General features: G+C 41.6%; 1 protein-coding gene across 2 annotated transcripts in view; it reads right to left on the minus strand.

Annotated features, from left to right (window-relative positions):
* Nucleotides 1-23,941, minus strand: part of adka (adenosine kinase a) — a 131,778-nt gene that overhangs the window by 46,530 nt on the left and 61,307 nt on the right. For both annotated transcript variants that reach the window (XM_034302727.2, XM_034302728.2), the window contains exons 5-6: nucleotides 18,113-18,285; nucleotides 14,278-14,386 (exon numbers count right to left, since the gene is read on the minus strand). In XM_034302727.2, coding sequence (XP_034158618.1) covers nucleotides 14,278-14,386; nucleotides 18,113-18,285 — 282 coding nt within the window. The remainder of the gene's footprint in view (nucleotides 1-14,277; nucleotides 14,387-18,112; nucleotides 18,286-23,941) is intronic.

Below are 23,941 nucleotides of genomic sequence, written 5' to 3' on the forward strand. Positions count from 1 at the left end.
TACTGTAAGAATCTATAAACCTGCTTTTCATTTAATCCAAAGGAAGATTTGTTTGTTAAAGGCTGTGATGCTGGATTTGTTTGTACATTAGTGTAGGTGATTGTCAACTGCCAACAAAACAGGACTTGTCCAAGTAGTCTCTTCTTTTACTCATCTTGTTAATTAGTGCCCACACAAATGAGCGCTCTTACAGTCTTAGAGTCTTTCTCTAACGGTCCACTCAAAGACAACGCTGTCCAATCTGACTATACACTGCTTCCATTATAAAAAGTGTATGTGAAACAGAAGGCAGCTGGCTTGATGCATATGCTGTCTCATAAGTCAGTTGTCTTATAAGGCAGAGTTTCAATATCTGAGAAGTTTCCTTTAAGAAAATGACTTGAGACGGGCTTTAAAGACAGCATGCGTCACTGCTTTGCCAGATTACTGACAAATGCTAATGGTCATAAACGCTGAAATCCATTAGGCAAGATGGAATCAAGTATCTGTACTTCTTGCTAGAAATAAAAATTGCTAGAGTAAAAAATAATTACTATATTATTATTAATTCTATAATGATTACATGTATGCTGCTTTAAAAAATCAGCCAGATGAAGGCTCCTCAGAACACAGGCTTAGTAGTGCGTGTTATCAGATTAAAATGCATTTCTTTCTCTTACCCTTTACCCGCGCGTTAAAAAAAAAAAAAAAAAAAAAGAAATCAAGTTCTTTATTCCAGCGGTTCTCATCCCTCGTGTGTATTGAGATTCCCCCCAAAAAGTTCTAAATCATACTACGGCAGCCTCCGTTTGTCTGCACAAGGGACGTCAACTGCAATGTGTCAATTTGGCCATGTAATCTGCTTCTGTTGTAAACACGTTACATTGCTACCTCTGCTGCCACTCCTAACATTTTTGTGACATTAACATGCACAATAGAAGAACATGATGTTACTAAGCAGAACTAAATGAAACAACTATTCTTGGCTAAGCAGCATTTTTTGGCTCAGGGTGCCGCCTTCACATCACACATACTCTCTCTGCTAATAACAACGACATAATAAATTTTGACAATAAGGAAATTCATGGAAAAGTCATCAATATGTTTAAAAAAAAAAAGAAAAATGTGCAAAGAGACTTTGTACAAAAGTTACACAATAATATGTTCCTTTCTCGTTCACTACCGGCTTGTTTTTTTTTTTTTTTTTTTGTGTGTGTGTTTTTTTTTAAACTATTTCATTAATACTGTCACAATGTGAAATTGTACTATTTTTCGGCTAGTTATTCATATAAAAAAATTTGAAACTGCAACGCCCCTACATAAGTAGCATCGGTTATGGTTCGGACACTCCCATAGTGTCCTGGCTCCACCCACAGATAGGACAGGTCTTAACTTTATTCACTGCTTAGTACAGGAGTATCAGTTATAGAAACTTTTACAGTGTCATAAGAAACCCAACTAGCTTTACATTCTAGACCTTTCTACAGGCATGGACTTAAAAGCAGTAAATTTATTACCTCTGTGAATTACACTGAACCGTACACAAAACTAATCTTAACCAAACATTATCAATGTGTGACAGACATTTATATCTTAACTTAACCACTTAAGTCTGCAGCTTCCTTGTAGCTTTGTCATGACTACACTATCAGAAAAAAAGGGTTTCTCAGTGGTTCTTTGGATAGGTAAGAATTCTTGGCTTCCTAAAAGATTGGCACTTCCCAAAAATAGCTTCTTTCCTCCATAGATAATTTCACCTGGATAATGCAGACTTAAGAACTGTCCCCAAGAACCTAATCATACCTACTTTAATCATAAAGACTGCAACACTCATAATAAGCCTCTTTTCAACACACTTAACACTGTTTGACTTTATAGTATACAGCTGTACAAGAGTAATGATTTAAAATCCCACAATCTGATGACACCCAGAAGAGCGTGGTGAGTTCTGAGTCTGGTTCCTCTCAAGTTTTCTTCCTCGTGTTATCTCAGGGAGATGTTACTTGTCACAGTTGTCTCTAGCTTGCTCATTAGGGATCTAAATCTAAATGTACATCTGGGTTTCTGTTAAGATGCTTGGTGACGATGTATATTGTTAAAAGTGTTATAAAAAAATAAAGTTGAACTGAATTACAGTGATTCTACACTCTCAGGAAAAACCATCTGTTGCAGGATTCTACTTTGGAAAGTGTGGAGAGATGAATACAACATGGGTCAGTTATTAGAGCTGAATGCCTCTATGTGAAACTGTGTGTATAAATACAGCTGCATCAGTGCTCTCGCTCTGCTCCTGTTCCTCAGGGTCTACGTGGTGTGGCTTCAGCCAGGTGTGTGGGGTTACAGCCAAAACCAGGCCTGATTAGAAAGTAATATACAAATAAATCACAGGCAGCCTGTTAACAGCAGAGTCAAGGGAAAAGGCAACAGCAAAACAATATAACTCAGGGTTAAGACATTTCTCGTTCCAATGAGCATGCTCACATCCCAAAGGGGAACAAGATGTTTGCTGCGCTGCTATACTTCCATCCTCATTACATACATGCTGAGTTTTATGTGAGATCTGAGAGAAAGACAGATCTAGTGCTCGGACCTAATAAAAAACAAAACTAAGCTCAAAGAAGAATCAGTGACCATTCCCATGAATTTGGCCAAAGCTAATGGTCTACGCTTCACCATGCTGTAAAGTTTCTTGTTTTCTGTGGTACAGAGGAAGGAAAAAAAGTCTTTGTAACCACAAAGGAGGTAAAATAACCCTTGTGGTTTCTAAAGTACAGACTTCATGCAGGCCAAGGTGTGGCCCAGCGCCCATCTTGCACGTATGAGTGTGTATGAAAACGTGCAAATCATTACCCATCAACAATCGCAGGGGAGGCAAATGGAGCAGTCTTTGCCATAAAGAGATGTGTGAATCTCGTCTCACCGGGGCCCTCCGCTCAACAGCTGCCGCACACAGCCTCAACATCTGCACAGTGTTAATGCGGATCTCTCAGAATGAGCGGCAGCTCCGAACTGAGCCCCGCCCCACCACCACCACATTTAATATATGATGAAGGGAACTGTGGCTTTGAAGGGAATTCCAGCACTCTCGGTTAGAAGCCCGGTAAGTGATCATGAATCAAAGGTAAGGATAGTATTAAGACACACCACAGGCCATGCCTAAGGCCATAGAGCCGGGTGATGAAAAGTTCAGAGCCGTGCTTCCTGTAGGTAGCCCCTTCATGAAGTTCACTTTTCTCTCAAAGTTTGGAGATGGGAGATGCTTCCACAAATCCTTTTGTGGCAGAAGCACTAGGGATTGGAAATGAATGATCAGTGAACATCTTTTACTATATAAATCTTTCAAAAACACCACGGTTCAATCATTCAGTCAGAACTCAAATCTACACGTGCTGCAGTTGGCGTTTCACACCCCGAGATGTTTTATTGATTGTGTCCTATTAGCACGCTTGTACGCCCTCATCTGCCGACCCATGTAAAAATGTGTTAGCTTCAATCCTCAGCGCATTAAGAAACAATCAAGCACATCTTGATGTCTCTCACTGTCGATTCGCTTCATCGGCTGAGGCGATTTCATGGCCCCAGCGCATCAATGTTTCAATGGGAGAGCTCGCTGGAGCGCTGCTCCTGTGGCTGAGGTGAAGGAGGAGGGTTGTAAAGCAGGATGCTAATGGCATTTGCGTTGTGATCGAAGGAGGCTGCTGACTCACACTCAGCAGTAATAGACATCCAGCATCTGTAAATATTAGACTGACCTCTCAGGCTTGGGCTTCCTCCCCAAGGTGGAGCAGGAAGAAGTGCTCTCATCAGCCACTTTACTGGATCAAACATTTCATGTTACGAGGCATTTATTAATTAAGACTCTGAACAATGATGCTGGTTGAGAACATGTCTGGCGTAGATTTACAACAAAGAAAGACTGCATTTTTCTACCAGACAGATTGTTGTACAGATCCAACCCAAACGCAGAATTAACGATATCCTGGGTAGACTTGGGTCTGTTTCCCATCATGTACACTCTCAGGAAAAAATGGTACTAAACTGTAGTTCTTCTCATCACTGGTGGTACTCTCAGTGGTACATGTTTGTACCTTTAGTGTGAGTCTATTATCTGGAAAAGTGCATTTGTACACTTTACCACTAAAGTAGTACTCTAAAGATACAAAAGATGTACACCATTGCGGGTATCACCCCAGTGGTACCGAGTGTAACAATGCCAATGAATGGAGGAGAAGGTTGTGGTGTGGTGACATCAATCTTCCGTCATCTACTTCGGCTATGTCCCAAACCACAGACTATCATTCTGACAGTTCATTAGTATATAAAGTAGTAATCAGACATGCAATTTGGTCTGGAACTCTAAATTTTTTTTTCCCCTGAATCACAGTTTTCTGAGCTGAGAGACAATGATGTCTGAATTTGACCAGTCAGTGTTGTGCTATTTCTAGTGCCACCCACATGTCTAGGTTTCTTGCTACCGTGGGCCAGAAGGGTAACCATTTTCAGCACAAGTACTTAGTTACAGTGTGGCTCCCTTGCCAATGGAAATGATGACAAAATGTCGAATCACTGATTTATCATCATTACCATCCAAATCTAGCAGTTTTCCACCACTGCTTGGTGGAAAAGAGCTAAAATTATAACGTGAACTTGTAAACCGGTCCACGCAGAGTACATGTATTTCTAGCTCTCTTCCTCCCTCTGTCACTCTCTCACAGTTCTGTAACCTGTACAGCTATGAAGCTGCCTGAGCCTGAGAGCTGCAGGGGGGAGCAATTACCCATGGTGCCTCAGCCCAGCATCCCACTGCCTCGGAGCTGCACATTAACACACTTGGCCCACGTGACTGCGCTCGTGTCAGCTAATGATGGTTCAATTATGCCTGCAAACATCGCTCTGCTAAGTAAACGGCCACCTAGCTCAACCCCGTGCAAATGCCTCTCTGATTCACAGCAAATTAGACACAGACAGCGAGATGTCAAATAAATCCTAACTGGCTGCTGTTGTGTGTTTGCACTGCAGATACATAAGTGAAATTAGCACAGGAGGTGGAGGGAGAAGGGGCTAATGGTTAAACATGCAACATGCACATTATTGTATAATTAGGCGCTTGTCATCACGTTGAATTTTAGCATTACTGACTGCTATTAGCGTAAAATTGCTCGGCATGAAAAAAAAAAACATTTAAACGGAGAACAGAATCTATTCATTTCTCTCCCAACAGAAAACGTTTTTGAAAACGAAGCATTTCATTCTTGGAACATGGCGTCATTAGACGATTAAACGGGGGCCATTTCAGAGCTAATGTAACTGGAGGGGAATTTAAAATGCTCGGTTTATTCACATAATGCTGAAAAAAAAAACCACTTAATTCTTAGTGACGCTTTTAGTAACACGTTTTCAAACTAATTGTTCATAGAAAACACAGGACCCAAATGCAGTGACCTAGAAATACAATGTACTTGAGCATGTAAACATGAACATCATGTAGAGGATGGCAGATGGCTGACTACAGCAAGACATTTTAATCAGTTTCTTATAAAAATCAAAAACAAAATAGTAAACAGATTTCTATGCTGCAATATTATCAGTGCTGTGGGGAATAAATGAATGCTGATAGCAAACGGAGATTATGAGGTTCATGTGATTTAATAAAGACTGATGTTTTTTCAAGGCTATAATCATTTCCTGCAGTGGCCAGCACTGTTCCTTGAGAATGTGAGGATGTTAGCATAACAAACCCAGTACTTGCCTGGGGCATGGTAGGGGAGATTTGACAAGGCAGGTACACCAGTGATCAATGTGGCACCTGGGCAATTTTTTTTTTTTAGCTGCCACACGATTCAAGTGGCCTGATCGCTTTAAGTGTGTCCGACGAGGAAAAGGAGGCGTAGTGGAGGCCGCTCTGAGGCATGAACTCTAATCAAGATGAAGTGCGTTTACAAATGCATTTAATAGGGCTTGCCAAGAGTGAAACTCTGCATGTAAATATGGTAAGATTAAATTTCATCAGAGCAGAGCAACACTGTGACCAATTGCCTACAGTCACACAGAGCCTGCCAACTGTGCACCCCTCCTCCCTCCACCCTTACCACCACCACCACCCATCTCAACTCTCTCTCTATCTCTCTCTCTCTCTCAATTTGCATTGTGTGATCTTTCTCAGCAGAGGGGGGTGGGGGGCGGGGGAGAGATGGTGTGTAGGGCAGCTGACGCCAGATTCAGCTCAAGGTCAGCATGAGGGCTGCCTGAATGTGTGCACATGTGTGTATATGTGCGTGTGTGTGTGAGTGAGAGAGAGAGAAAACGAGGATGGGGGAGAGAGAGAGGGAGAGAGAGGTGGTGATGGGGGGGGGTACGCGTGGAAGCAAAAGCACTGTGAGTCACCTTACAGAAATCATCACTAGAGCCCTTGTGAATTAGGTGTCATTATGAGTATGAAACCCCCAGCGCACACACATATTCTTGTTACCAGGGAACGCTGAGGTCAGACAGGAAGAGAAAAAGCGAGAGAGAGAGCTTGCATATGCCACTTCAGGGTGCAGGCTGGCATGCCACTTACTGTACCAGTTAATGGTGTGTTTTCTGGCTGGCTGTCACTCTGTGCTGACATTAGTCCTGATGAGACGCAACCTGCTTTGTGTCGCAGTAAAGCACTTAGAGCTCTGAAAGCCTGCCGTTTGCCAATGTGCAATGTGAAACGTAAGCTATATACACGCTGAAAACCTGACAAGTTAGAGTGAGAGCGAGAGAGAAAGGGAGAATTTTTCATTTTCACAGGTGACACTTTCACAGCTTCCTCCCCACACAAACTCATCATCCCCACACTGGATGAAGCATCCATTCAGTGGAACTGGCACACGCCTGCCTGCAAGGGCGCCTCTCTCACGTCCCCAGGCTGTTCTAGAACCATCTGCAGCTGGGGCCTCCGAGGTCTGCATGACTCCTCCTTTAATTATTTTCATCTCTCACCCTTAGACACTCCTACCCACTCTCACTCTCTCACTTACTCACCATGACACTGTGCACACATTTCCCTCTGGAATTAGTGCTGCGGTCTCTTTAAGAGGACAAGGTTCTGTGCCAGTGGCTTCAGAGACTCTGCGTTTAGTAGTAGAACCGACAACTGGCACTGTAAGGTTAATGCCCTGGCATAATGCGCAATGCATGTTCCAAGGCAGATCAAATTAGAGGGTATGCCAAAAAGAAGCACTGCAGCACTTATGGGTTGTGCTGAAATGATGTCAGTTTTGCATATACTTCAACTGTACAGTACACAGCTACCAAAAAAAAATTATTATTATTTTTTTTTTTTTAAACAGAACACTGCACCATTATTTCCTCCTATATATATATATATATATATATATATATATATATTATATAAAAATATTTTTCAGTGTGATTTTCTTTCTGCAGCCTTATTCCTGTCCCTCATTACAGCTCAGTGTGCGCCACTCTGCCTCAGGATCCTCACTTCCTAGCAACAGCCTGCCACCAAACATTTGGCACAAGTTCAACAACACCCCCTCCCCTCTCCCTCTCCCTCTCCCTCTCTCTTTCCCTCTCTCCCCTTGCCGCCCTCCGTCTGTGAAAGATGGCTGCCCTGGCTGTGTGCTCTCTCCGGCTCAGGCTGGATGGCAGTGCCCCGTGCTGCCTGTCCCGGTGCGAGACTCCATTAACTCGCTTTGCATCCAATCCCACCCCTTCAGCAGCAGGGCACTCGGCGAGCTTGTGCCAGGCTTCATTAATCAGCGCTTTAGCACACAAACTCTCCTCCGCCAATCTGACTCACAGACGAACGAATAAAAAAGGTTTAGGAACAAAATCACTTAACAATCTTTGAATGAAAAGGCATTAAGGTAAATCATTTCGGGTGGCTGAAATAGATTGCGTCAGTGGCATAATTTTTGAAACGAGGCCATCTTCTGCTTAGACACAGCATCATTGCAGATTAGGCCTGTCGGGATTATTACATTTTCACTGACAATTAATTGTCACAGAAACTATTGCGATGAAATATTTAATAACTGCAATAACACAGTTTATTTTATAACATGAGCATAAATGTACATATATTAAAACTAACCCCTGTCCTGAAACACATTAAATATCTTCACTCATTCTCAGTCACATTCAGAAACTGATCATGGTCAGTGGATCCGAAGCCTATCCCAAAAACACTGGGTGTGAGTCGGAAGTACTCCCTGGCCGGTACGTCAGTCAATCACAGCATGTTTATACTAACACATTTGTGATGTGTTTAGCAGTTGTGGTGCTAATTTTCTAGTTGACACTGTATTTTTGTCAGAGTAGTGGTCATGAGAAGTATGTGGGTTTGCTAGCACACTTACAAGGGCGTTTAATAGGAGAACAATTTCTACAATCTGAAACCTAAGGGATGACTGTCGGTTTTCGCTGTTGGCTCCTAAAAAACAAAAGAGCAAGTGCTTCTTTTCTCACTCGCCATTTTCCAACAACATTCAATTTTATATTAATGAGAAATCCAACGTAGAAATAAAATGAAGAAAAGTGGTCACCCTGTGGTCTGGAGATTGCAAGTTCGAAATCCCGATGATCCAACAGGCATCGGTGACCAGGCGTCCAAGAAAGCAAAATTGGACGTGCTCTCTGGGTGGGAGGGGTGGCATACCCTCTCTCCCCTGTCAATCACAGCGACACTAGCCAATTGTGGGCATCTGTGAGCTCATGCATGCGAAAGGGGGCAGATAGCATTTTCCTCAGAGTGTTACGTTGCCCTGTGATGCAGCATGAGCAGCAGTTGGAATAGATGCAGGTTGGCTGGCTTCACATGACTCGAAGGAAGCACATGATTGCCTTCTTTCTCCTTCCTTCCTGTTGTATGTGGGTGAGAATTGGCCGAGATAAAATTTTTGGAGTAAATTGGTATAAAATAAAAACAAAAACAAAGAAAGGAAGCAACGTAGCTATATAATGCAGAGACTCTAGTTAGTGATCAGATGTTTTAGCATGACAGTTGATCTGTTTGAACAGAGTGTACACATGAAGTGTACAGTGAAGAGCTGGTGAAGGGCTAAGGCACTGCTGCATTGCTCTCTTTAGATAGAGATGAAGCAAGGGTTAAATGGCATTAAGGGTAATGTTGGAAACCATTAACCAAAGTGAAACATGTCAAAACAGACCGACTTTTTTAAACTAAAAAAGGAGAAGTTGGAATTTCATTACAAAATAAATCTTGAATTTCATGAAGGCCATGTAAATTATAAAGATTAATATGCAAGCTGTTCAGAGTGGAATGTTCCTTTAAATACTAGGTTACTAGACAATAAACAATGCATTATGGCATAAATGTTGAAAATGAATATTATACTATTCTGTACTAAATCTTATCATCTAAAACACACTTTAGAAAATAAGCTACAATTCCACCAAATATTACTAAATCTCTTCATCTAAATGACTGAGAATAATTATTGAAACATACGGGTTCAGTAATTAGATTCTTTTCAAGGAACTAACTTTCTACTGATTACCACAATTGCGCTCACCTCAAATAATCCAGATCGGCCCCAATAATTGTGATTAGGCAATAATGCAATGATTATTACCTATTAATTGTGACAGGGTGAATGGATTGAATTACTGCTTACTTGAACAGAATTACTGTAGGAGTAGGAGTTCCTTCACTAAAAACAGGAACATTACATAGGAATGACACAGGGAGCATTCAGCTGTTTAAAAAAAAAAAACCTCAGCAAAATGTTCAGTTAAGGGCCATCAGACTGGCCTCTCCACTCCACAATCACAAATTGCCCTTGTTTACCATTAAACAAGTTAATCTGTGTATCTGCTGGGAGGCGTTTGAGAGGAAAAAAATTGCACAGCACTGAGCTTTAGCTGCGTTTTTCTAAGGCTGTGACTCAGTAAATCTGACGAAAGCTTTTGTCTGTCAGTGGACAGAGAAGGCCATCAGCAATCTGTCCCACAGGACTGGCGAGGATATGAGGAAATCTGCACAAATCTCTGTTAGTTCTGCGCTGGGGATCTCTGAGGGGACAGATACTACACCAGAGCTGATCCATCTTTGCTATATAGTGCAAACATCCATCATCATAAATCACCTCAGACTTGATGTTATTCATGAAAAACATGAATTCTTTGATCTCAAAAATTTTCAAAAACAAAAAACATGCACATAACATTACTAGTATTAATGACTTACTGGATCAGTTATTACGAGCAGATTGGCTTTACAAAGTGCTGCAGGTGGCACACAATCTAGAGCTGATCCTCCATAAGGCAGGGGCTATGTAAGGGCACTGTTCACCAAGGGTTCACTTTCTCATTGACTGGGACTTGTTTTGGCTGCGGCCCATCTTTCATTAAAAACATTCTCAATTCCTTATGAAAAGCTCCACTCACAATCTCTATACTGCTTCTCAAAGGTGTCATGCTCTTCAAACTGTGCAACAGAGTAGACACTTGACACTTAGGCTACACACCAACCAAAGTATATGCTTTATCAACTGCATGTGCATTTCTGTTATCACTACAACACTGATATACTCTGATACCCATACTGTAGCAAAGTATTCATGCAGAATTCGATTACCTCCTTGTTAGGGTAAAAAGAGTACCAATTTTAAAATCCACATTTTCCCAAAAAAAAAAAAAACAACAAAAAAAAAACACTCTAAGCATCTAAGTTCAAACAGGTGTTCACAAATTATTGACTTTGGAAAAATACAAGCAAGTCAAAGACAAATGAGCCTGGAATGAGAGACTGGCACTGATTAGCTAGATAGCAACTCATTGTGCTCCTGCCTTGACTGCCTTTGCCTATCACTGAGTAGCCTGGATGCTTAACTTTTGCCAACTGAATTTGATTAGCTGAATCTGAGCACTGGAATGAGCAACCTGAATAGTTTTTTTCTTTTAGTATCTGAAAACTATATCACTGTATTTGAGTTTGTTAACACTGAAGACACCTATTTGAATATAGACGAGAATATAAACACAATTTCAAGGAAGTTAAATCAAAACAAGTGAAAAAGTCTGGTTTCAAACTATATTTCAATGCTATTAATTCAATGGTGTTTAACATTTAAATTTTCGAGTGTCCTTTGGGCTTCCATACCAACCAAGCATGTATGGATGGACGAGTCAATAAAAAGCACACATCACTGACTGATCAAACACAATCTTCTTAAGCTCTTGATGTCTCTTCACATGAAACAAAATGGCAAGTGAAAGATAAAAATCACACCGTGAAGCTCAACTGTTATTGCTACTGTTATTATTAGCGATGGGTGGGAAATGATGTCACCATTTACAACCACCAGATAACCCCTCCTAGCTTTACAGGTATCATTATTTTAACAGAAACACATACAGCTACTTGACTAAGATACAGTTCTGAGACAGTTCTCACACACTGCCTGAAAACTGGTACCGTATCTTCTCTTAGGCTCTACACAGATTAAAACAACAAAATATGAGAGTACAGCCCAGCACTTCTAATTTATGATAATAACAATTTTCAGTAATGTGAAAATGGTTTTTAAAAAAAACAACAAAAAACTATTTTACAATGGAGAGCTTTAACTCATTAGATTCACACAACATAATTAACTACTGGGTAAAAGTCAGCACTAGAGTATTTTTTCCAACAGACATTAAGAGACAAGATGAGGGCGGAATGATGCAGAGTGCAAGTGAAGGTCAATACGGCTAACAGCTAGACATTAGCGAGAGGGAGAGGGAGAGGGAGAAAGAGAAAAAGAGAGAGAGAGACAGAGAGAGAGAGAGCAAGTGTCGACAGACAGGCTGGTGCCAGGCTCTGGGACAGCTACACGCAAGAGGAAGTCACTTACATAACCCCGCTTCAGAATAACCCACACAGTCTCAGAGAGACACTCCGGACTTCTGACAGGACAGACCCTGTTTATTTGTCCAGCCTGCTCTGCTCTCATTCTCCATTAAACCGACAGGGATTTAAGCCTGACCCCCAGACCTCACGCGGGAATCCATTTCCAAAATGGAGGTGGAGGGGGGAAAAGGGTCTAAAGCAGAACATAGGCAGCAGATCAGAAGTGGTGAACATGACGCTGAGGTGAATACTGACTGATGCTACTGTGGTTAAAGGTTGTTAGTAATGATAGAAGGGGTGAGGAGGTGACTTTGCCGCTGAGGGAAGAGGATGTGCTTCACTAATGAAAACTCTGACTGGATAATCAATTCACAGCCTTGCCTCTGATTAAGGGACAGAGGGAGAGACTGACAGAGGGAGAGACTAACAACAGGAGAGAGAGAGAGAGAGAAAGGGAAGGCCTACAGCTCAGCCAAATGCATTAAACATGCCTATAGAGTAGAGACCTGCAGTGCACCTGGAGAAGCTGCTATCACAGCTTTGTTTGGGCCTGTGGAAGAAAAACAAGCAGGCCCACTGGGACGCTCGGCGCTCCAATCTTAGCTGAAATTTGAGCTGTGGACAAACTGAGCTGGGCATCGGTAGCACAAACTATTCCCCCTCCCTCAAGAGCCCTGTCTAACAAGCCCAATGGAAAGCCAGGGCAGACTAAACAGGGACAACGCTTTCAATAAACATTGGAATGTGTCTGTTCCCTCTCTCCTTCTCTCCCTCTCACTTTATTGTCAGAGGGAAGACCGTCTTATTCCTCACAGGACAGCACTACTGTGCATCTTTTTTCACACTAGATACCCCAGACATTAACAGCATACTGTACCTTAACCAGACTTTGTGTCCTTCATACCAGGATGCACCCATTCACGTGTACATTGAAAGTCCTGTTGGCAATGATTATTTGGTTGAATTTAGGTTGAAATGAACGCCACATTCTTGGAGAACATTTGACAAAAACGTTTCTATTTTGCCAAGAATGGTAAGCAGCACTATTATTTCCAAATCGCACCAACTTACAGATATTCCTCCTGTTCTTCCTCCTTGTCGACTTTACTTCTATTGTCATATTTCTATAGAAGGTGTCAGAACATTGTAGGATAAATATAATCAAGGTGCCATCCTCATTTCCACTAAAGTGTAAGCTTCTTTCCTCATAGGAGCCTGCTGATTGTTTCGCAGGAATTGCACCAGGTCTCACTCCGGATTTCGTCTCTGAAATGCATTCACACACAGCCCTTTTCTGTTTAATTACCATTCCTGTGTATAGGCTTCACCTTTGCCCTTTGGCTTGGACAACGACACAGGACCCACACAGAAGCAAATGGAGACAAACCCAGACAGCGTCATCAGGACACTTTCTCATGGTCACCACCACCATGAATTTCTCAAGGCAGGAAACACAAAAGAGACCAATACAGCTTCGCTTCTCTTTATTCATTGTAGCCTCCGGCTCTATTCGGTAAGCAGCACCGTGATGAAAGTCAGTTAATCAGGGTTGAAAATGATTAGAGTGTCACATTACAATGGTTGCCAAATTGACTGATTCCTGCGTCGAGGTTAATCACATGCCTTTATTAGAGGTATCCACAAATGGATGTCCAACGGGGCGCAGATGGAACTCTCATGGCGAATGAAGCCGAGAGCAAGTACTGACCTGCATGCCGAGCCGTCCCAATCACGTTTGTAATGGCTCATTAACTGACAGGTCGGAGTGTAATGGGGTCGCGCGCTTCACACCAACCTTGATTACGGATGATTACAAGCAACAGTTTGCACCACGTCTGCCAGTTAACTCTTCAATCAGAAGTGAAACAGCATGGCTGACTGGTGGAGCTGATGCTGCTTGATAAGTTGCCTCCAATACCACACACACATTGCTCTTAAGGAGCATGAGGAGAGCATGGCCTGTAAATGAAAACGCTCGAACTAGTCAGCAGCCTTCACGGAGACTGAGTCATCTTGCACCCGAATGACCCCTCAGTCGAACCCCATCACTCTCATGGGTCAGAGAGCCGAATTTCCTCAGCCAAGCCAATTGCACTTTTGGAAACTCATATCTCCCACCCTTCAGGGCAGCACACAGCCTATCAGCATCACACAGATTCGCAGAGTGCCCTTTTAAGGGCATGAAATGAAGAAGCATATCTGCTTGCCGAGGTGAGATCAGTGGAAGCTATTTGGCACAGAAGCGCTGGCATAACACCTAGCATCTCCATTGTCTGGGCCATTATCTCGCAACACTATCTCTGTTGCTTTCTCTCACAGTGGGTGTCACCATCATAGATAAACTGTGTCAAGAAGGACTAGTTAATGAATTATTTTCAAATGACTCCTCTTTGTGTAGTACAATCATTCATTCAGTAATTCAAAAGATATAGGAATGTAAGCTTACTTACAGCAATATAGTAGACTTTTGCTTTTTCTACCAGCTTCCAGTTCTCCTCCAGGTCCAGATGTTTGTCTTTCTTATAGCAGTTGGCAGCTGCCAGATTAGCAACAAGAGATCTGCAAGAAGTAGAGAAAATAAATTCAACCCAGCATCATCTCATTTTAGTCCAAAAACAGTTACACACTAAAACACTCCATATCAATAAATAGAATTCATTATAATTACCATCACTGTGCATCAAACAAGTGTATATATATATATTAGCCTTCAAGTTACTACTCCACTTTTTAGGTTAGCAGACCTGCAACGACACATTTAAAAGATTAGATTTCTTCCTAATAGTCACGTTTGCTTACTTAAGCGAATAACCATTCTATACAGCTAAAGGCTGAACGGGGCTGACATATGGAAGCTGCTTTAGAAAACAGCTGCTCAGTGTCAACCATGCCAGAATTAAATATCAACACACCACTTTTTTCCCTTCTGCAAATGTTTTACAAGACCTTTTCCCGTAAATAAATGAAAAAACAAATCAATAATGCAGAGAAAGTGTACGGGTCCGTCGGGACCACTGTTTCTCCATTAACCTCCTGGTGGTCCTCGCATCAACAAAAACAACTAATTCCAGTTTGAAAAGCCACCTCTCTCATTATTCACTTGTTAGTGGGAGGAAGCAGTCCCCAGGGGCTAGCTACTATTCTGAAGTTTCATTACCCCTAGAAAAGTGCCAGTACTATCCACTAACCAGAGTCAATAGAACAGCAGTCTTGCACTAGAAAGAGCTACTTCCTTACATATAAAGGTGCTAGAAATGGTTCTTCAGAAAAAAGCCATAAAAGATCCATTTCTGGTTTTACTGAAGAGCCAAATCAAGATATTTTCCACCAAAAAGATCACTGCACATAATGATCAAATTGATAATGGGAATTCAGTTGTCTGGTGCACCAACAAAAATGGATTTAAAACAAATATAGAAACATTATGGGTTCTTTGGTTGCCCCTTTGGGGGACCCCTTCGGTGTAAGATTCTATGTACATTGCTAGCAGAAATGGTTCTAGGTTGGAACCATTTGTATATTAAGAACTCTTAATATACAAAGAAACCCTTGAAGAACTGTTACTAAGCATGTTTGGCATCACTTTAAACCCAGGGTGTCCAATCTTATCCACAAAGAGGCAGGAGCCACATCTGATAGTCGATTGAAGACCAAGATGATCTGATTAAAGAGGAGGAATCAGGCGTGGTTCGTGCTTGATTGGAATGAAAATCTGCAGCCACAGCGGCCCTTTGCAGTGAAGCCAGCCTGAACCCTGAACATCCCTTATAACCCAACTTCCAGCCAGCTCTGTTCTCTGAATGTACTTCTGCAACACTGAGGTGCTCTACACTTTATTGATAAAAGCTAAAATGTCCTCTCAGCCTTTAAGCTGCAGGAGTGTGTGTGTATGTGGATAGGTGCGTGTATGTGTGTGGTGACCTCTGCAGCCTCCTGTAATGAAAGAGACTGCTCTGACAGGTGAGGCGGTAATGAGTAGTCTCATAAGGCTATAGCTGACAGCTCTATAAGTCTGCAGACTTCAAACTAGCTCCCATTAAGAGCAGCTCTGGCTGATTCACACCATGATGGCTGAAAAACAAAGAGGACTCTCCTCCTCCTCTTCTTCCTCCTCCTCGTCTGCTCTGAAGCCTGAGCCTCGGCCCTACAGCACTGCCCAGCACTACATGCATCCACTCATCACAGCTAGTGTTAACAGGACATACACTTCCAGAATTTTCTAGCACCACACTCAACCACATGGAAAAGAGTGGAGACTAAGCCATAAGCTACAGACAATCATAACAGGAGACTTACATTTTAGGAAAAGCAAACAGCTGGTAATAACACTGCTATATGACTATAACACACACACAAAAAATAATTTGAATATTTTCCAAGGGCAGCACACCATGAACAGTTCTATAATAACATTAGTGTAAATGTTGCAAAGGTATATACAGGGCAAAAACTTGTAGATCACTTATTAGGTAACAGCTGAGCCTTCTAGCCAAAGGTCCAATCACATTTAAATAAGTTACATTTCCTGGTTGCATTTGTCTCTAAAACACTTTAACCACAGGAAGTATGGGCTGAAAGCCCACGTCTGTTTCAGTTTGTCTTAGGTTTCATCTTGTGACTACATTCGTGGTGTCTGTAGATAATAAAAATAATTGATTTTTAGGTATGTCAGAACTTTCCTAGGAAAGATTCTGCAATGATGCACAAAATTTCATGATTATATTTTTTACATACACTTGTACATAAATGTGTAGTTAAAATTAAAATGGCAATGTTACCTAAATAATAAAAAAAAAAACTATACATACAGGATAGGTCTAGTCTGGGAAGACAGAACTCTAGTTCAGACTTTGCCCAGAGCCTGTTGGCAAACTTGTGAGAGTATCAGGTTTACTTGCTACAAACAAACAAACTCTTAACTTTTAAAGACGAGATGCCAAGAAGTTGTTACCAAACCAGTAACTCTGCCTTGCTAAAAGCTCACTGGGGAAACCGACACATGTATGTCTGCATACACAGGAATGTGCATAACCAATTAAATTGCAACCTTCTAGATTCTGAAGATTGTGGCCAGAAAAGTGTACAATAAGAATCCATCACTCTGTGAGCTATACATGGAGCCCTAGTTTAACTTAACAAATTTCATTAAACAGTGAATACAATTTGCAATCATCTTAAATATTTAATATTCAAATATAAATGATATAATTTCATACAGCCACAGAGAGAATTAACATTACTACTTCAAGTATTCTTACTGCAAAAAGAGAAAAAAAAATTCAAAGGAATATACAATACTATAATTATGATAAACTTTAAGGCTTCAGATTCACTTTATTTTGGCACAGTAACGTCTTCTTGTTGCTGACATTAAACTTGCATATACATTTCTTCAAACAGTCACTATTTTAAACATCTTCACACAGGAATAAGTCACACAGTTAGGACAAATCCTGAATGGCTTCTCCATATATGCTTACTATTTAGGGTATAAGAATGGCATTGTAGAACTGCACTATATGACCAAAAAAACACCATTTCAGACTCTGCCTGATAACATGACTGTGCTATTCATGTTGAAAATTAATTAATTACACGTAGCCCAATATCCCACTCAGGACACATTTGATTTGATGTTTTTCCATAGCCTTTACCTTTCCTTTTGATTTTGCATTAACACACATGGAGTACAAGCACAGCTTTTGGCAGTAGATGAAAAATCATCTCAAGCTAGCGAGGGAGCATGTATTATTTATCTTATGTCAGTGACACTGTTGTCTCTGAAAAGGTATCCATTTTTTATCTGCTTTATTTGGTCCTTGTTCTCTCATAGTAAGGAAAGAATTAACAGCAGCATCAGTCATGAGCACTTGTTTATCATCGAGTTGATCATATCTGCACTTCTCCAGGGAATAGAAGCCTGAGGGAGATGCCACAGTCGGCTGTAAATGTTTATCCAATTTTATAGCCTTTAAAAGTTGGAAACAACCTGCCAATATCAAATGCTTAGGTGGCACGTAATGTGTTCTGCCTGCCTCATGCATCAGGCCAGTCATGGAATCTGGCACCCTTCAGTGCCAAGTCTAGCAGTCAATCAAAATAGCTTGGTGCTGATCTAACCCCGCTAGATAAATAAATAAGGAGCTCTACAGGAAAGGAGTAGAACAGGCAGTGAGAGAACAGTGAGTTCTAGTGTTCAGTGAGGCATGTGAGTGTGTGTGTACGAGTGTGTGTTATCCTGAGGAAGCGATAAAGGCTTTCTCCTGAGGAAAGAGGGTAACTGACCTGTTGTCTCCAGTGATGCAGACTGCGCAGGTCCCTGTCGGTTCCTCGCTCTGCTCGTAGTAATGGGCGTCCACATGGCACTCTTCTGCCTTCTGCTTCAGAATCTTTCCAAACTTGTCTTTGCCGATACAGCCGAAGAAGGTGGCCACTTTGTGGGGCTTCTGAATCATCCACTGAACCAATAAAAATAAATAAATAAAAGATAAAAAGGGACAACAAAAACAGACAGCATTGTTAATATTGAGCAATATCCAAATTCTCTCAAATTCTGAACATGAAAAGATTTTGATGATGCAGGGCTGGAATGATGTTAGGGCTAGAAATAGCACTGCATAGTTTTCTATGCAGGAGGGAACAATTCCTGGAAAATGAATGGCACTGCACTAGAGAGATTACCACTAAAGGACTATATGTACAAGAGGGTGAATAAGCAACACAAATGGGAAATAATAACAGCCTGAGAAGGAGAAAAGCCTGAAAAAGACAGAGCTGCTTTTAAAAAGACCTTAAAAAGCTCCTTAGGACAGAACGTGACTGAATGAGTCATTGCTATCATCATAATTTTGATTTTATCCCAAGAGACCTGGTGTATTTAAGGCTCATGCCATCTTTGGAAACAAGCTTGTTTATTGAAATGACAGGTGTTCTTCGAGGAAAGGCTGTGTGAGTGGGCATGTGCTTTTAAAAAAAAAAAAAAAAAACAGGGCTGCTTCAGAGAAAGATATTATGACTGACAGAGAGCAGGTACACAAAGGAAAATGAAGGAGTTGACAGCTGTGTAGAAGCCAGAAGCACATGCCTGTGCAAAACTATATTAATTTAGAACTGCCTAAATAGACACACACTGCGACTGCCATTTTTATAGAGATAGTATACCAGACTTTCTACAGTTTTAGTGCTCTGGGCTTTACGTGTAGATGATTTATTGCCATACACAATGCTACGCTTGCTTGTTTAACTGCAACCTTGCGATGGTTGTTGATGGGGTTGTTGGGGCCCCTTGTGAATGAGACTCCCGCTGGCTCGGATGACCTGCATACATGAGAAATTCATCATTCACACTAGATAACCGTATTCAGTGGGAGAAACCTACATCTCTAATCACCAAGACCGTGTTTAGTCACTGCACAAATAAATACAGCAAAACAAGAAACAGAACCAGTGGCATATTTGCAGGTTATAAAACATGACAAATAATGTAGCAAGCAATGGGTCTAACCTTTGCTTCATTGGTTTTCTAGGGTTTTTTCTACCTTCATAATACCAAAGATGTAACATGCACAACAGCACACTCCAGCATATGTGCAGCTGCCTGCAGTCAATTTTTTAATTTCTAAAACAAACGCACACCTCGACTTGATGCATAACGAACATCCGTGCAGTAGTTCTCATGCCCCAAGGTCACCTCAATTGTTCACTGCTGTCACTGGAAGTGCAGCCACCAAACACTTCCAGACTGTAGGACTCATTTACCTACAAGATGATGAATTTTAAATGTGTATGTGATATAAATTGCACACACCCCAATGTTTTTCCTCATTTTGTTCTTTTATGTATTCTCATGCCTTAGAGCAGGGGTATGCATTTGAGACCTGTGAAGGCCCAACTACATAAAATTTCATGTTTACAATGGTCTGGGTGAGCAATTAAAATGACCGCATGGTGACATCGGCAACCTTCTAATGCTTAACTATTAGTGTTTAGTTCATATCTATAAATAAGACATATCAAGTCGATATGTCGCTTCATGTTACCACTTCTGACTAGCGCAATCGACAGATGAGAAGTCTATTTTGAACTTGAAATGAAGAATAAATACACACCCCTTTGTCCAACTGTCTTTAAACATTTTGTTTTCGCTTCATTATGACAACTTTGTTTTAACAAGCTGCAGTTATGCTGCAGTATTTTTCAAGTGCACAGTTCGAACCCACTGAAATACTTTTCTGGGTGCACATCCAGACTGCAGTCCACCAGTTGAAGACCTCTGCCTTAAAGGATTCACACACAAAAAAACCCAAAAAACTGCCCACCACACTACCATTTTGGTGCCAGTAATCCTAAAGAAAATCATCCTGTATGCTCCATGCTTACTCCAGTCTAGCTAACTGAACCCTCATCCAATCACACATTCAGAGAACACAAAACAGAGATCACAGTGTGGTCATAAACTGGTGAGACTGTCAGATACATAGATCATAGGGGAAAAAGAAAGAAAGAAAAACAAAACCAAAAAAAAAAAAAAACACCTTGACACTTATACATACAGTAACGGTCAATCAAATGAGGTCATCTACAGCAGAGCTGTCGGTCTATTAATCTCCATCTCCTTTAATAAACCCCTCCTGCTGACAATTACTTTCAAATAGAGATCTAAATAAAAGATGATACTTCCATTAAGACAAAAAGCATTCCGGAGGGTCGTCAGGAGGTCGAGCCACACTGGGTGAGGGCACACACACACTCAGTCTCATCCCAATTACCCAGCAGCAGCAGCAAAGGGGTGTGAGGGGTGCTTCATTACGCAAGGGCATGAAGAGTGAAAATTAGGCAGCGGGCAGCTCCTGCTGTGTTGCTCCCCCTGGCCATGAACACTGAGCAGTGGGCTAGCCAAATGCAGCTGCATGCAGAGAGACATAGAGAACATACACTCCCACACAGTTTTCTTGAGAGGTGAGAAACCACTGGAGTGTTTCTTTCAGAAGTAGGGGGTGCGGAAGGGGGGCTTGGTGCAAAATATTTCTTGAAATGTCGACACACCAAAGTTCTGTGGGTGGCATCTTGTTAAGCAGTTTTTGGCAGTACATAACTTGGGTAATGAGATACTGCTTACTTTTAATTAAATTACTTGAATACTCATACATGCCCAATTATGACATGTTGGCACGAGCAGACAGAACGCATCAAGCAGTTTATTTGAGAAAAGAAGAATCGGGGGATAATTGGGCCATAGTTAGGCAGTCAATATTTAATTTATTCATTCTTTTTCAGTGACTGCTTTATCCTGATCAGGATTGCAGTGGACCTGGAGCTTATCCCAGGAACACTGAGTGTGAGGCAGGAATACACATAGGAGCAATTTAATGTAGACAATCGACCTACTGACATGTATTTCAGAGGTGTGCTGACATTTTCAAGCATGCATGATTTTCGGTAATGAATCGTGTAGTGTGAAACCTTCTGTGACTAGTAGAAAGAACAGTGCTGAGAAACAGCCAGTGAGCGTCCGAGAGGAAATCAAATTTGTCTGTTGTCATGCGCAGCAGATCTCTGAATACAGTTTATTCCATCTATTTGTGTGGGAGGGTGAGGGCTAAAATGTAAGTTGCTTCCATAATAAATTATTTGGCATTAATACCCAAATGGTTGTTAGGAAAAGCAAAAATTAAAACAAACATGATTCCTGGGGGTGCACGCTATAAACATAGCTGTGTTGCTTCTCACTATACTTTCAGTTCTCTTTGCAGAGCAGGCAATCCTCGCTGCCCGCATCTTCCAACCCTCATTTCTCTTATTTCACATTCTTGTTTCTATACAAAATAGCACAGAAACAAACACCACAACCAAAGTTACAAAGTCACATGATGGACAGTTCTCGTATTTATTTTCGTGAGAAGGTGGGATTTGAGAAAGATCACGTGTGTGAGCCTCCTGTGCCATCACTTCTGTAACTTGCACACGCCTACATCCACAGAACAGGTGATTCAATTAAGTTAGTATGAGCAGTTTGGCGGTTTTGAGATTTTGAAAATGATGCAGTGTGTACTTGGCTTACTGCATGGAAACTAACTGGTGTCAAAGAAGCTACCAGCTACCAATTCTCTAAAAGTGTTTGCTTTTTTTTTTTTTTCATTGGTCATTGGTACAGTAACAAATATAAATTTTGTCATTTGAACTGCCTAGCAAAATTAACCAATTACTTCTGCTGAATTTGGTTACCCTTATTGCCAGGATACCAAGAGTACTAACCAAGGATTAGCATCAATCAGGAAAGGATGTCACCACTCCACAACCTCCAGAAAACTACTGTAACCTTCACAGGTGTTGTGACGTGATAGGAAATGGACACAGGTTCAGAGAAATGTAGATATGGATTACCTATAAAGGATCTGTCTTTGATCCTCTAAACTGTTGCTGCAATGGACAGTGGGACTGTAGGACCCCAGCACAAAGTAAAATGACGGCATTTTCACAATGTCCAAATCAGTCAAGCCACAATGGTTATGGACCATTTAGTGATTAAGTCATTTGAACAATGCTCTATGCTCAATGTCTTTGGTGCACCAATAACCCACTTAGCACTTCACCAATAGTACTAAAAAAAGAGCACTGTGTCTGCTCAGGATACTACTCTGAATCATAATCCTATAATCATTAATCTCAACAAAAAAAAATCACCACAGAAATGCTTCAAGTGCTACAAATAAGGTGGTTGGAACACAATACATGATAAGAGTGCCTCAGCAGTCTGGTAAGTAATGGTGAGATTAGAGTAATTTGCTGTTCACACCATTATAATATAATTGCATTTAGCTTTGTGAACACCATCTTAAAAAGTGATTGTGAACGTTCTTTAACCTGAAAAGCTCTTGGGTCATGATTCAGTATTAAAACCTCTTTGCAACCTGATTGCAAAATCTCCAATTACAGGCTTATCAACCTCGCAAAACTGCAGCCTGCTATTTATAGAGCAAAAGTAGCAGGCCAGTGGCTGCCGCATGAAAGTGGCCGTGAGCAATCTGGCACTCTTCCGTCTGTATGAGCTAAGCTGCCTATCAGCAGCACGAGCTGAACAATTTCAGTGCAGAAAACTGATGTTTTTCACTCTGTCCTCACAGTGCTGACACAAACCATCAGATTTGACTGATGAGTCTTCTGTATTTTTCAGAGCATTTTTTGAAGCTAAGCAAAAGTAGCACTTGACTAGAGGACAATACAGACAGCGAGTGGGAGAAAGACAGAGAGAGTGGGTGATGAATGTGACTCATCTCTGAGGACGCAGGCAGAAAGTACAGACTAGCATAGACTCGGCTGTCACTGGCCACAGACACATGAATAAATAAAGGCATTATAATGAAGACAACTCGCCGTCTGCCCATCAGAAGCTGCCAGCCTGGCACCAAAGCTCAGGAGGGAGGGAGACATGGAGAGAGAGACAGAGAACTGTCACTGAGGGGGGGGGGACAATGACGAGCACTGCCTGATTGCATTAAATCACTCATCACTGTAGGGCTCGAGTCTCAGCTTCCCAACAAGATATCATGCTTTGGACTACTTTCAGTTTTCAACCCACCCTACAGAGCAAAACATCTGCTCAATTTCTCTTATCTGGTCTTTTTACACTCAGGTGCCATCTACACTGGGTGTCTGTTGTCCACTCTGCCCTTTTCAGTCCCCCATGCCTGTGGCTGACCTTCTCCCTTCCCTTCCCTGTGATCTATCCAAACACTGCACTCCTCCCTTCCTTCCCATGGAGGAAGCAGGCAAGGTATCTCGAGCATCTTCTTCACACTGCCCCCAACATGCACTCTTCTTGTCACACACCTTCCCATTTCATCTACGGCACAGGGAACTAAATAACACACTGCCACGCTTCACTGTAATCCTATCCATTTCAGCACCATCTAATTTTCTCAGAGTGTAGGCAGCGAAGGGGAGAGGGACCAAGCAGATGAGAATATGTTTCGCCCCATAAGGCTACTGGGTGACACTAGGAGGTCAGGAGCAATTGAATCCTGCCAGCAGAGGACACACACAAACACAGGCTTGCTGAGAGACAAGTCTGTGCAGACACTTTCCCCTGTGCAGGAAGTGTAAGGCCTTTAACCG

The sequence above is a fragment of the Pangasianodon hypophthalmus genome, chromosome 3 (genome assembly GCF_027358585.1).
Source record: "Pangasianodon hypophthalmus isolate fPanHyp1 chromosome 3, fPanHyp1.pri, whole genome shotgun sequence".
Lineage (NCBI taxonomy): Eukaryota > Metazoa > Chordata > Actinopteri > Siluriformes > Pangasiidae > Pangasianodon > Pangasianodon hypophthalmus.